The sequence below is a fragment of the Triturus cristatus genome, chromosome 11 (genome assembly GCF_964204655.1).
Source record: "Triturus cristatus chromosome 11, aTriCri1.1, whole genome shotgun sequence".
NCBI classification, from domain to species: Eukaryota; Metazoa; Chordata; class Amphibia; order Caudata; family Salamandridae; genus Triturus; species Triturus cristatus.
This window is the reverse complement of record NC_140594.1, coordinates 291,904,320-291,919,722: the sequence shown is the minus strand read 5'-3', so window position 1 is coordinate 291,919,722 and position 15,403 is coordinate 291,904,320. Positions and strand designations below refer to the sequence as shown.

Genomic DNA, 15,403 nt, shown 5'->3' with positions numbered 1-15,403 from the left:
ATAATCGACACGCTTCGCAGTCCTTCTCGTTGTGTTCTGTGAATAGGCACAGGTTGCAGACCTGGTGAACGTCGGTGCGTGGGAACTTAGCACGACACCTGGGACATAGTTTAAATTGAGTCCGTTCCATCGACTGCTGGCGTGGTCGGCACGGGTAGGCCCGTTGGTCTGCCTCGAAGTTCCGGATCGAAGGTTTTACAAATTCTACGATGCGCATCGAGTGGGAAACCGCGATCGAAAGACAATACCGTCGAGGGTAGAGGATTGTGCGTCGAAGGGGTTTGAAAACGATACCGAACCGGAGCGCAGCAATACACATCCGAACCCGATGGCGGAAATAAAACAATCTAAGGATAGAATCGATGCCCAGGTGCACTATCACCAAAATGAGGAGTCACCTACCTAGTGACTACAAAGACTTAGTCGAAGAAAAACAAAGTGCAAACATACGGGCCCACCACCAGATGGCGATCTATGCTAGGCAAGTCTTACTCTTATGAGTAATCACAGACAACATGCTTCATGTCTGTACTGTGGGACGTAGGCAGAGTGGGTTGTGCAAAGGGTATGTATCAATCTTCCAGGAAATGTTTTAAATCTATGTAGATGAAGAGGAGAACTCCGAGGCAAATCTAAGGCAATAAGGAAGTCTTGTTCTGGATGTTATTTGAGCTGTAGTATGGAGGGGAGGGGGGGGATCATGCAAAGCTTTATGAATTCTAGATAGTATTCTGTAATATGTCATTGATTGACAGACAGATGAGGGTTTTATCAGTTGAGTTTGTAATGTGAACATGACGTGGTAACTGCATCAGATTCTGAAAATTAGCAATTCTGCATGGTTTTGTACAAGGAGCCTATGAAGACGGCACTGCAAGAATCAGTCAGATTTTGTCAAATGTTTATGATAGTGGGACAACTCAATGTACAGGGTTAAGATTATGGAACGCATTTTGCATATTTGAGTTTATTAAGGTCTGAAGGAGTGGTTTCTGTCAACAATATCCCCATGTTGCAAACCTTTGGTACTTGTCTGGGTTGGAGTCCCCAATTTATCCAGCCAGTCGAAAAAGAAGAGGTGTTAGGTAGACTCAGCCCAAATGATAGCACTAAAAAACCATTAAGAAGAAGTCAGTTTTGGTGCATTTAGTGACTCATGCGCTTCATCTAGACTGTCCCTTGATGTTCATCCCCAAATTACTCATACTGGTAGAAGATGAAGTAGGGCATTATTAACAAACATGTGACAGCTGTCCAATGAAGCAGAGCCACTGAAGAGGATTAAGTACAAAGCCATTCTCTGAAGCAAGCCACAGGTGGTGATGCTAGCTTAAGATAGTCCTGCTCAGCTTGCAGATCATGGTGCTGCAAAAACACAATAAAAAGTCTTGCTAAACACTCAGAGTACTACTAGCAACGGTATCAAAGGTCCCTGAAAGCAACAGTGGTATAAATCTACATTTGAGACCTTCTACAGCAGTCAAAATTAGGGGTGGGCGGAACTCTCAGGATTCCGCTGAGTTACATAAAAACTCCACGAGCAAAGCAGGGGAAAGATAGATAGGGACCCATTTGCAATCCTTTTAATGCAGATTTCAGATTGAGTATATTAATTTGTGAAGGTTAAAATTTACCGTTGCAACATTCAACTCTACGAAGGGTGTGCCACTGTGGCCAAAAGCAGCCAATGCGGGAGTACGATGATTGGATGTTAACCTTAAGTGTGTCATTGTTGTCCATGAAGTAAGATATCAGATATTAAAACTGTTTAGAAGATGTGGGGGTTGATTGTGACTCACTTGCTACCAAATCCCTATAGTTCGAGAGTTTTTAAGTGGAATGTTTCAACTCTGAAATGTGAGGCTGGGGGGCAGATATTTTCAAAATATTGCAAGTCTGTTTTTAAATCAATGTGCTTAAATATATCAATCTATGTGGTTGGTGTGGAGCTGGCATTTCTTCATTTTTGCTCTGTTACAGTATTGTAATATGAGAAGATCACCTTTGATCTGACTGCATTCGAATCTGGTTGAGGATCTAGATTTGGGACAGTGTCTAGAGAAAGGGAGGAACTGGACTCAGATCTCTGTTTCTCAGTCAGAAGAGAAAACATACTATTTAATTTAAAGAGAACAAAAGACAAGCCAATAAAAACATAACCAAGACAAGCAGGAGATCATAAATATTGGAGGAAGTTATGTAACAAAAGTGCTATATAAATAAACTGCTTCAGCACAGCACACATTTTAATATAGTATTCCTGTGAGAAGTTGGCCTGGCATATGCTGGTCACTAGTTATAGTGGCCACCTTGCACCAGTCCAATTCGACTCTTTTGGTAGATAGGTTTAAGACAACTTTTTAAAGAAAGCTATCCTAGTGGTAGCTGTGGAGAGCAGCCTTCAGGCTAAGTCTCAGAGGAATGTAAAGAAGCTTGTTTTACCTTATAATCTCTTGAATTACCAAATGAAAGGACACCACACAGGTATATATATCAAATATATATGTATTTATTTCTAGACACACTCTACTAATCTCTTTATGAGATTAGAAGCCAGGAACACATTCAAATATCAACGTTTCACAATAGGTTAAGCACAAATATGGCTTGGGCCCTAGGGGCGTACCAGACCATATACTAAAAAAGAGGTTTAGGAAAGTCGACTTGCAAGGGGACAAGGCCTAGGGCCTGTAGAATCGCTGGGGTTTCACCAATGCAGCAAAAGCAGGTAAGTAAAAGACCCACGGGAGACATGTGCAGTGTGAGAACACAGCCGCGGGTTCCCTATTGATTTCAATGGAGCAAGTCTTGGTTGGATTTTTAAAGTTTTAGGGTACTTCAATCAATCAATCAATCACATAATTTGTAAAGAGCACTACATACCCGTGAGGGTTTCAAGGCGCTGGGAGGGAAAGGGGGGGGGTGAGGGGGGGGGGGGGGGCGGAGGCGCTGTCACTGGTCGAAGAGGAAGTCTACAAGCAAGCCACTTACAAGGTAAGTAATTCGAGGGCCAACACACACTAGGGCGCCGGAGTGCACGAGTTACCTCACCCAGGGAAGCCGGGTGCATAGTTGTCTTTTGGTGTCGGGTCGCATCGCTGTTTTCTATGGAAGCCAAAGAAGATTTGCTGCTTGTGAAGACTGAAGAAGTGTTGGTGGAATCCATGGCTGGATTCAGGATGACGATGACCTGAAAGCAGAAGGGACAGTGTTTACAGTCACTTGCCAGTGACCCGGGGCCAGGTAGATGGATGCCCACGGATGTCGGGTGATTTCAGGTGATCAAGGGTGTTTTGACTCTTCGCTCACGAGGTCCAGGAGGCATCGACGACGACCAGCAGCTGGATTCGGAGTGTCCCACGACGTCTGCAGCTTACTGAGGTGTCGGCACCCGGATTGGAGCCAACAAGCCTTGGCAACAGCAAGTCTCGTGGAAAGTGAATAAAGTCAGCGGTGCAGACCACCAAGGTCTGAGCGACTCACCCAGCGAGGGTGAGTGAGGGCAGGCCTGGAGCAACCAGGGGAGTCCTTTGGTTCGATCAGAAAGTCTTCAGAGGACCCACAAGCCAACGGGCAAGGGATAGCGAAGACGCCTCGTGAGGAAATGCTTTACAGGAGCACGCGGTCACTCGGGACGGGGTAGGCCTCTGATTTTCGGTGCACAACCTGCTGGAGGCTTGGGCCACCAATGGTCCAAAGCACAAGTTCGTAGAACGTCGTGAAGGGGTTGCACTCGACAATAGTGCACGGTTCCCAGGTATTGCGGTTCCTCGTCACTCGTGGGGTCCACTCGCCTCAGCTTTGCTGGGGACTCACAATGGCCGTCGAGAAGTCAGGAAATCCACTTCCAGGGCTGCAGGGACTTAGGACTCCGGCGGGAGCGGGAAAGTTTGCGACCGTTGATTCAAGTTTTTGGTGCCTGCCAAGCAGGGGAGTCACTCCTTGACTCCAAGGGAGATTCTTCCGTCTTCCAAAGGTAGTGGAACGTCGAAGGACCAGGATTCTTCTTGTAAAGCGTCGACCAGGGATATCTAGTTTGCAATGGCAAGGGTTCCCTATCTTATACTAAAAGAAAGGGAGGGACTAGCTTTATGACCACTCCTCTGGGAGGGTTAGGGTAGGGGGTGGTTACACCCACTTCCCTTTGTCCAGTTTCGCGCCAGAGCAGGGACAGGCAGCCCCTGAACCGGTTTGAGCTGGCATATGCACAGAGGAGCCTACTTCTCCCTCAGTGCAGGACTTCAAAGCACTCTAGGAGTGCACCCACCCAGCCCCAATACACTAAATCCTGTCTGGAAGGTGGTTACACCTCCCTGTGACAGGATGCCTATTGTTGGGCCTCCTCCACTGTGAGTTTCAGTCAGCAGCAGGAGGGCAGCCCAGTGTCTGTGCTGGTGGCATCCATTTTGTGATGCCAGTGCTCTTTCAGATTTCTACCGTGTTTCCACAGTGGGTACAAGTCATCCCCTCTAGAAGGGTGGGATCATACTCCCACACCAGTTACTGGTGTGGGGGTATGATTCCAAGTTGTTTGACACCAAACACGACATGTTTTGATGCAGTCATTCCAAAGTTAGCATTTACCGGTAGGTTATAATGCACTTAAGAGTATATGGTTTAACCGCATCCACAAACCGCCACAGAGAATAGACTCTGCCAGCTGCAGAGGGGTCCTGCTCATGCAGAGGCACCCCCTCACATTGTAAACCAAGCACCCTGCCCTCAGGATTGATAGGGCCTGCCTTAGGGGTGACTGATAGGTTTATATGTGTGTGTGTGGTGAGATATAGGAACCTATACCTCAGTGAGGAGTGCTAACACTACCTCACCCAGGCTGCAGTAGCAGGCCAGTGGTGTCAGATTTAGTCTGCTTCCCAGGGGTGGCATAATACATGCTTCAGCCCCTGGTAGGCCTGTGAAGTACCTATGCCCTTGGTACCTAAGGTACCATATCCTAGGGGCTCATAAGGCACCACAGCATCCAATCACTAGTGCATCTAATATGCACTCCAAGTTGTTTAGAGAGAACAGAGAGGCTGGGGCCCTGATTAGCAGGGACCCATCAAGACTATAGCCAGAAACCAGTGTTAACATCAGAAAAAAAAGTGGGGGCAACATAAGTGCAGATACTACTTTCCTACACTTCCTATCAAGTGTAGACAGCACAGAACGTCCCTGTATGAGGATAAACAGATATGTCACAAATATTATACATCTGACTGACCAACTGAAAATACAAAGGTTACCAGATGACAACTCCTCCTAGAATACAGTGGGATAAACCCCCAGGACTCACAGATGAAGACGGACAGCCCTCCCAATGACTTGCAGCTGAAAAGATGAAGCTCCCAGGACATTCAGGCCGACAGTCACCACAGACCTCCAAGTACTTCTAGATTTAGGTGGCTGGCAGCACCGTTATCTCACCCCTTCACTATCCCTCATCTATATAGACTGCAAGATCCGGGCTGAGATAACCGCCAAAGACACCGAGGTCCAGGCTGGAAGCCCCTTCCACTTCCAGCTCTCCAATGACTCAGAAGCCCTCCAGGCTGCAAGCCTCTTTAGAGACTATCATAAGTGGCTGCCAGTCAGGAATTCAAGGCCAGATTTCACCTGATAGCGTGAAGTCTTTAAGATCAGGACAAAGTGTGTAAAGCACTTTCAAAGTATGACAAACAGTGTTGTTGCCTTTCTGATTAACAGTGACTGCAGCAAAGGCCTCCAAATCAAGGAAGATAACTTTGATGGTTGGGAGTGGAGGCACACACAACTTGGGGATTGCAGGTCAATAATTCATCACTGTAGCCATATAGAGGATAGTGCTGGTCAGAGACATCTGAATCTCTATTGTCCACTTTGAAGACTGATCAGGGTGTCAAAGAGAGGCAGTGATTGGCAAACAAATTCCATGGATTAACATGCAGTGGAATTCACAGACCAATACTGGCATAAACTATATACTGAGCCCCATGACGATGATCCCGTAACTGTACTTAAAATGAAATGATAGCAAATACTCTCACTTTGAGGTAAAGAAAAAGCATTTGGTGTGAAAATGTGACCAAAGGACGCATGTAATGAAACATTCAGAAATAACAGAAAATAGTGTCTAAGGAAGCCAGCTGCTTGGACTTTGCTAGCTTGATTTAAAGCTGCTTCAATATGGCACGTGTCCATTGTCTCCCAGAAAATTAACCACAACAAACAAGTTAATTACCTGTAATCATAGTTTTACACGTTTAAGCTCTTGTGTTTACTATGCTGTGCATTATTTGCCATTTATTGGTTGTGAATGTAAATGTCTGCTGTGTCCTTAAAAAAACCTTTTACTATTAGGTGTCTATCATACAAGTCATTATTACTCACTATGACACTGAGGGTAAGCCCATAATGTCCAAAGAAAAAAAAAAGGTAAGCGTAAAGCAGTACAAAACAGAAAAGAAAACGCAGAGGAATACAAATATTGTATTTGAAAATAAAACATTCAGTGGGATTAATAGCAAACAAAAAAACAGAGGAGGAGGATCAGCATATTCGACACAGACTGCTGGATGGAGGATAATGCTGAGCAAATGTTGTTAAAATTGTATAACAGAAAGCAGCCTCTAGTATTTTTCACTAAGTGGTTATAGATTTCGTGCATACATTTAGTATTAGTTCAAACATGCATGTTCAAAGGGTATAAATGTCCAGCTCTCATCATTTTGGAACATGAAACCCCATCAGATTGAGTTTACAAGAGGTGTGGTCATGGCACATATCTACTACTACATCATTATCTACACTGTTCTCCCAAGAAATATCACCAAGCTTCAAAAGGCTGCCAGAATTTGCCTAAACGTCTGCAAATATGGCTGCATCAAGCTCGGTCTGGCAGCTGTTGTCTGGCTTCCAAAAGAAGCCATGATCAAACGCAAGGTTTTCAGCACGATCCACAAACGCTACAGAGGCAAAGGTGCAGATTATGGTCCCAAAATACACCCCCTGCCAGAAACCTCTGATCATCTTGCACCAATCTGATGCAGCAACCATTCAAGATGATGAGACAAGCTGGCCATTCTTTGAGTTACGGGGTACCAACTGTGAAGGTGTGGACTGAAGATAAGAGGGGACAAGTTGAAGCCACTGGTAAAAGGCACAGATGGGGAGAAAGCACAAGAAAGAAAAAGCAAATCTAAAATGTATTAGAAAGTAAAGGCAACTGTTTCTAATTCAACACCATCTTTCGTTTCTTTTGGCTGTCCGTAACAAAACCTGAACATGTGAACAGGACATCTAGCAGATACATCATAGAGACAGCACACAACACATCCCATATTATAGCACAGTATACTTCCAGTGGCAAAACAGGGTGGAAATTATAAAACAAAATATAATACAGATACATCTGGAGGCACAAAGGGACTCTCGTGGAGCCCAATATACTCTATCACTAGTTTTAAAATTCAGAACTTCAGTTATTGTGGCTCATACTCCTCAGCCACTGTGACCAAGTTATTAATCACAACACCTCAATTAAATGTATACTCTGTGGCCTTTGCATCTGCTCTGACTAATTTCATGTATATTCCATACGCTGCTGCCTAATCAACCATGAGCTTTCGCCACGCCCTCTTCAAAGGTGCCCTACGCTGCAGTCAGTGTATGGATATACAGCGTTTTGCTAACCCCAACTTTACAAATTTCACAATAATCGCCCTTTTTTCCTGTTTGGGAATTATGCTCAGCAAACATTGTTTAGGAGACCATTCAATAGGATATGCCACTTACACGCACAACCTCGACACAACTAGCTCCCAATAAATGGCTAACTTACTACAAGACCATGTCATGTGAAAGAAAGAAAGATGCTTCTGCAGTCCCCCAGCTCGTACAGGAGGCTGTCTTCTTTGGTTATATTCTTCTAATTTTCAGAGTCGAGAGAAGTAGGGTATAGTTTGTTAAAATATATTAATCTGAATTAAGCATTGCTGAAATCTCCCTCACCTGGGAGCAAGCCGTTGCTCATTCGGCATGAATAATTGGGACTTGTAGATCTCTTTCCCAATTTTGTTTTACTCTTCGTGGTTATTTCCGTCTAAATGCCTTTAGTGCCTTGTAGAGTAGGGAGACTGTCTACAACCCTCTTCTATGGTCAGAAGGATCTCGAGCATTTGGGAGGATTTAGGGGCGCCTTGAAAGTTTGTCTAAATTTCTCTGGCAATGCCTGCTAGTTTGGTATACTGAAGAAGCCTTACTTCAAAGGATTCTTAGGCCTCGGTTAACCTGAGTAAAGTTTCTCCAGGGTATAAATCCCTCTAAAGCAGTACTACCACCCTCCTGACAATGCATCACTGTTATGTCGTGAGATACACGTTTAAAAGGCTGAAGCAACAAGAAATCTACTTCCCTTCAAAAAGGGGTGGACTTAGAAGCCAACTCACTGCTGTGTCCTAAGCCCTTCCAAACTGTCTTAATAAGTAAGGGTACCACTGTGTTATAGTTCCCCCCCTCTCATAAGTACATCGTCAACAGACCATGTAGCAATGAAGCAAACGCCTCTCCCAGTGATGCTCAGCACTATTTTTGTCGCATGTTGGGGCGGAGTTGTCAAATAATGTAATTCCAAATCTGGGCACGCTAGACCTCCATCCACCCACTCTAATTTAAGTGCGTCAAATTTGACTCTTCTCCGTTTACTACCCCACACCAGAATTATTAATAGCCTGTTTAGCTTCCTAAAAGGCTCCCTGTTACAGGGCTGAGTGTTGTGTCACAGAGACATCTGGGTAGGAACACTATTTTAGCTAGAGCGATACGACCCATGATTGAAAGGGAAAGTGTAATTCAGAACCCGAAAGAGAAAATTAAATTGTGTTTTACTTTACCGCTATATGTTTATAGTTTTTTCTCCGAGTGGCTACTTGCATACCGGAGTATTGAATGTATAGGTTTCTCAACTGATACCAAATGCAGGAAGAGTGACTGCAGGGCTGGCTTAACACGCCTCCACCAGTAATATCACAGATTTGCCAACTTTGGTTCTTATGCCTAATACTCTCCTAAATCTATCAAGCTCTATGAGAAGCAATGGAACAGCCCAAAGTGGGCAAGTGACAAATCTGAATGTCTTCAGCATACATTGATACAATATGATGCTTTCCAGTCACTATTTCCCCATCCTTGCAGCTTCTTTCTAGGTGTGATCGCTTAGGGCTGCAACGCAAGTGCAAATAGCAACGGTGAAAGTGGACACTCCTGTCCAGTACCGTGCTCAATGTTCCACCAGTGAGAGATTATGTCACATTTTTCAGCCAAGTCGTGGGGTTGGTATATAGTAATCGAACCAAACTTAAAAAGTCCCTACCAAATCTTTACACAGTCAGAACCTTAAACATGTAGCCCCATTCTAAGGTGTTGAACGCCTATTCTGTATTTAAGGCAACAATGGCACAGGTCTCTTCTATTTGCTTATTAGCAGGCAGTACATGGGTGAGTTGTGTATATTCATTAGTGTGTCACACCTCTGGATACACCTGGATTGGTCCTCATGAACCAGTAATCCCACCATCCTCTGAAGTTTGTTGGCAAGAGTAAGAAAGCAAATTATTACTTGATGTGGTCGAGACACCTCACCATGTACTAATGACAATCTTTATCAGGTCCAGTTAGATTTCTTTAATAAGACACTTAGCTCAGTCCTTGGTCACTGTGGCACAGAGTAGTAAGGCTTACTCAAAGGAAAAAGTGTTAAACATTTAGAAACACTAAAGCAGCCAATAAGTAAGTAAGAAAAAAAAAACAATAAAAATCCGACACCCATATTGAAAAATAGAGTGTATTTTTACCTTAAAATAGACACCAATATGTCAAAACTCTACGAGGAAGACCTGAGATATGATTTTTCAAAGGTAAGTTCTTTTATTTATTAAGGTGCAATAAATCATTGTAACCCATTTAACAGTTCTTAGCCAACTGGCTAGTGTGGCTACTTCTTTTAGATTAGACAGACCACAATGCCGTGGGGGAAGTCACAGGGGCTACTTAGATCCAACGAGATTGTTACCCGTCACGTCTTAGGGCCCGCAGTGTTTTTCTCCTTTAACATGGTCTAGCCAAGAAGCAGTCCTCATGCTGGGAATGCAGCCTGCTGAAGAGGCTGAAGACACCGAAAATATGCTGCGACTTTTCCTGGGGCAACCATGGCGTCCACAAACTTTAGAAGTCGCGTCCCGGCTCAGGATTCAATTTCTCACAGTGCAGCAGGCGAGTCGCGGGACGGTTCAGTCGCCACTGCTCAACTTGTCTCCTGATTATAGGAGGTCCACTGGTTGCTTGCAGATGAGCAGTTTTTTTCTTTCCGAGGGCCAGTGTCATCTTCGACAATGGGTCTCGCGGACTTTAGGAAACCTCAGAAGGGCTGGATTTGGTCGCACAGCAGGCACTTCGATGTCTAGCGGGGGCAGGTTTTCTTGGGCAGCTGGGCTCTTGGAAAGTGCAGGATTCCTAGATTTTGGTAGTCCTGAATCTCAACCGGAGGCTAGCCAACCAGCCCTTAGAGTCACTTCTTCCATCCTGGCACAAGTGGAGCTCTATTCCACACTGAAGCACGTCAGGCACAGTCCTCTTTGAGGGTCCTCTGGTGCAGCAGGTGCAGTCCAGTCTGTGTGCAGACTCTCTTTGCTGGTTGCAGGGCAGTCTTTCTTCGGTCTTCTTTCCAGTTCAGTAGTGATATGAGAACTGTCTCTGGGGCGACAATTTTATGCCATCTTCAAGTTTGTGGGCAAGGAGGACCCACTAGTCAATGGAGCAATAGTTCCTACAAGGCAACCCTTCCCACTTTACATCACTTCCTAGGGGAATAGGCGCTAAACAATTCCAGGATACTCTTCTCTATCCAAATACAAGATGTCAGGATCCTTCTTCTCTGGGACAGAGCTTTGGGCAAACCCCTCGGGTTCACCTAGCATAATGAGCCACTACTCCTCAAATACTGGTTCTGCAACAGGTTTTTCCCTCCAGAGGAGGTTCCAGCCTGTCTACCTACACAAAGGAGTGGATAGGCAAGGTGCAATCACCATTTGCTTTACTGAGATAGTCGCCTCTTTAATGCTGGGCCAACTGTGACCGACGACTGGTAGTCATCCTGCTTGAGGAGGAAGCCCCTTCATACTTCCAAGCTGGGAAAAGGGGCATGGGGGCACAAGCGTGTTGTATTGGGTGACAACTGCTGCAGATAGACAGGAAATGCTACTAGAGGTTTGTGTAACAAAGTGGTGACTTTCTAAAGTCGCCTTTCTATTAAAAGTTACCTTAAATCCAATCTCAGCAATGAGTCAGTTTTAATGTAATAATTAAGTTAATGCCTTAGAGTAATATATTTGGAGGTGCCAAATGGAAGTTAGCCCATAGAGAAGTGACTAGTGGGGTGGGTTCTTATTGATTCTGAATACCATGATGATGATGATGATGAGGATAGCCCCTCTCATGGATGATGGCAGTCTACTATTCTGCTTGGCTTTGTTAATTTAACACATTTAACCAGTAGCATAATATGCCAGATAAATTAAGTGGCTAAACAGGAAAGTAGTGTTCATCTTTGGCTATCGTACAGCAACGTGATTCTAACATCGTGTACCTTTGGGCTACCTTTGTTGGAGGCAGTGGTAGGGACTAATGCAAAATAAACAATGTAATGGTGCTTACATCAAGCCACCCTTTTTTCAAAATCCTAACCTTTAGCTCTTACCCTTATGTTGTCATCATTGCTTGCATTCCGCTCCCCTTTCCAGCTCAAGCACAGGGTAAAGATGGGCGGAATGGCTGAATAGCCTGGGTTCAACGCCACTACACCATGGAGTTTTGCTGTGAAAGAGGCAATACAAGAACAGGATAAGAACAGTAAACCAAAAAATGCCCAACAAGATCATTCATTGAAGTTCTAGTGCTCGAGATGGCGGCAGATATGCTCAAAAAGTGCCAATAGTTATTCATATTCATACAAGCACTTATTACATTCACTTCTGTCACAGCTATAACTATATGCCATTTAAAACCCAGTTCCATCTGACAATATAGCTGCCTTAGAAGCTGCAACCCTCAAATTATTTTCAATGCAGCTTCCATGCCTGTGCTTAATGCCACCTCATGGTATTGCCATAATGAACCAGTGGCTGTCGGCCAATATACAGAAAGCTTGGAACCAATGGGTAGCAGCGATGGAGAATCATAACTCTTAACACATAACATTTTCAATTTGGGACTGGTCAACATTCAGGTCTGCTGAATACAGTTCTCCAAATCCCTCTACTCTATTTGTGGATGGAAAGAGTGTTTGAGTGCGAGATTGAAATGCTCCAGTCAGGCTTTTACATAGGTGTGAGCTATTATGTCATTTCACAATGCCATCACAGAAAGAAGCATGCATCTACAGCTGTTCCAAAGACAGTTATTTCCATCCACTCATACCTGTTGCTCTCTCAATCAGCAGGGAACAGTACAAATGAGTCGCCTCTGCTAAACCAGCTTCCACCACTGGCTTTGTGAATGGCAACTCCTGCAGGAAAGGACAAAAGAGAGATTTAAAAAACACACTAATACATGTAAATAGAGCAGCCCAAGCGAAACATTCAGGCTATTTTCTTTATGAATTTTTATAAAGCATTCTGTCACTTGAACTTTTTGAGTCATCACACTTAGCAAAACATGTTTCCACCCATAAGGAGCAAACAAATCCCTATTCCAAAACTTCTGTCAAGCATTCACTGTCTCTTTTGAGGGGAAAAGGATTACTTACCTCCCTGACAACCAAGTAACCCCAAAACAAACAAATAGTAATGAATCAAAGCAGTCTTCCTACACTTTCTATTCAGACTGTAAGTTCTCTGCTTAACAATAGGGTGGGTTGATAGGTCTGCACCGTTTAGATCGACTGAATTCATACAGTGTATTCCAAGATGGTGCAATGAGATCCTTGCCCAAGCCAGCACCATTAATCACCCCATTCATCAGAAACTACAGTCTGCCACAGTGGGCACCAGTCACTTGCCATTCAAACATAAAAGACCGATCTACATGTCCAGACCATAAAAGTGTCCCCATTCAGACCACTGGGCATTCAGTCGCTGCCAAGGCACAACTATATGAATTAACAGTATGTCTCAGATAGTGCTGTGTACCTCAGATGGTGCTCCCAATCCATCTAAACATAATAGAATTTTCCTCTTGCCAAGGCCATCCCAAGAGGGTGCCCAGCATTCTAACCACTAGACACCGCAGACTGCACTTCTCCACATCTATCTGAACGTACAGCATGCCTCAAAGGGTGCAGCAGAGGATGTCCTTTCTCTGAATAAGTTCGTTTCCCAAAGTTAGTGCAAACTAATTTTCAAGATGTTCTGCATTCTACTGTGACATAATGCAGGAAACTGACTCTTTATATAGTGTATCAAAGCGAGGTACACCAGTAAAGAGTCCAAGCACTTCTTATTGGTTTACAGAGGCAAAAATGATAACACTAAATGATCTCTTTTGTGGCAGTGGGGGCGAGGAGCTTAGGCTTATCAGAGGGTAGTGCTAAGCATTTGTTGTACTTAGAGAGGCAATAAATGAGAAACACACTCAATAAAAAAAAACAAATATTATTATTTTTATATAAATTTTGATACCAAGAACTTCGTTATCAACTAAGTACTTTTTTTAAATATGAATTTTTACTGGTCAGTAAATAGGGGGGTCCACCTACCCTGGTGAAAAGATGGGGGGCCACCTAGAAACAGGCTGCAGAGGAGGGACCCGGGGACAAAACCAACAGCTCCCAACGGGGAGCTTGGGTCACAAGGGTCCTGGAAACAAGGGGGCACAGCTGGTTTATCGGTACCAGGCTGGGGCGCTTGGGTGAAGAGTGGAAAATCAGGACTGCTGGGCCACTCTGGAATTGGGTCTCTGTGGTGCTGACGTCCCTTGGCGGCTGTTCTGTCTTGAGGGTGCATGGAATGGACTCCGGGTGTTGGTCCGGCTCTGGTTGGTACTGGTTTCCTCTCACTCGGTGGGCGGGACAGATCCGACCTTCAGAAGCACAGGTACCTCTTCCTGGGGGTCTGCTGCATCGGACTGGATGGGGAGCAGCAACTCGGTGAACTGGACTTTGCTTCTTCGTTGCCTGTGGATTGCAGGGCAGTAGCTCCTCTACTTTAAGGGAGTTTGCTGGCAATTTGCGAGGGGCTGGCAGTCTACCAGGGTTCTTGGGAGGTGTTCAAATACAGGACGAGTCGCTGGTCACTACTGTCGAGACTGGTGCTGGCAGGCAGGGTTTGGCGCCAAAAGTCCACAACAAGTCTTCAGTTCTGGCAGCTCTTCTTTGTCCTCTCTTCTTGATCTGTCGAATCGGAATTCCTGGCATCAGGGGTGCCCCATAATACTCAATTTAGGGGCATTAAGGGGAGTGACAACAAGTCGCCAATGAGCTACTTACTTTTAGGGTGACTGTTGGGGATCACCCTGGTGCAAAGCCTAATTCCGCCAAAACCAAGACCAAGACGCTGGAATTCTAAATTTCATGTTTACATCAGGTAGCCCACCTTAGGGGCGGAACTAACCTGATAGGGAAACATGCCTCCTGACTAGCTTATTTTCCCACCTATCCTGATGCCAAACGGGCCCGGGACAGGGGGTGTAATTTCCCCTGACTGGGGAAGCCTTGTGTCGCATATCCAATGCAGCAGAAGCCTTTGAAGCCTCCTGCCTTGATATGCTGATCACATAGCCATCAGCTTGCAGGAGGCGACAAGACGTCTGCCCAGAGCAGACACTGTTTCTGCCCTCAGAGAGCGAGGCTCTCCCCTGCAGGGGTCAGAAACCGGTCTCTGGTGGCAGGCCGGTCTACACCAGTCAGCCAGCACACTAGTAGTCAGAAGGGTTTTAGGGGACACCCCTAAGGTACCCTTCGGGTGCATGTATCAATGCATCCATCACTGGAATCTGTGTCTCTTTATAAATATGAGGTGTATGATACCAAACACCATAGGTTTCAGTGAAGCCATTATGTAGCTGGGAAACTTGTTTTGACCAGTGCCCAGTACATACCTTAAGATGGCTTCCCTGCTCACTTGTAATATCCAGCAATGGAGTTAGACATTATAGGGGCATATCTGCTCATGCAGATATGTCCTCACATGCTATAATGCACCCTGCCTTAGGACTCCAACACCTGCTGTGGGGGGGACTTACATATAGCCCATGCCGTGTCATTGTCATTGGCACACAGGAGTGTGTCATATCATGTTTTCAAACATGGTTTGCACCATGTCACGAAGTCTGAAATGGCAGTTTCTGTGGAATGTGTGTGTGGATCCTTTAGTGTGGCATAAGATGTGCTGCAGCCCTTAGGGACCCTTTTTAGTACTCATACCCTTGGTACCAG

General features: G+C 45.0%; 1 protein-coding gene across 2 annotated transcripts in view; it reads right to left on the bottom strand.

Annotated features, from left to right (window-relative positions):
* The window catches only part of THOC5 (THO complex subunit 5), a 332,064-nt gene that overhangs the window by 29,813 nt on the left and 286,848 nt on the right, over nt 1-15,403 (bottom strand). For both annotated transcript variants that reach the window (XM_085636167.1, XM_085636168.1), the window contains exons 17-18: nt 12,451-12,538; nt 11,732-11,847 (exon numbers count right to left, since the gene is read on the bottom strand). In XM_085636167.1, coding sequence (XP_085492293.1) covers nt 11,732-11,847; nt 12,451-12,538 — 204 coding nt within the window. The remainder of the gene's footprint in view (nt 1-11,731; nt 11,848-12,450; nt 12,539-15,403) is intronic.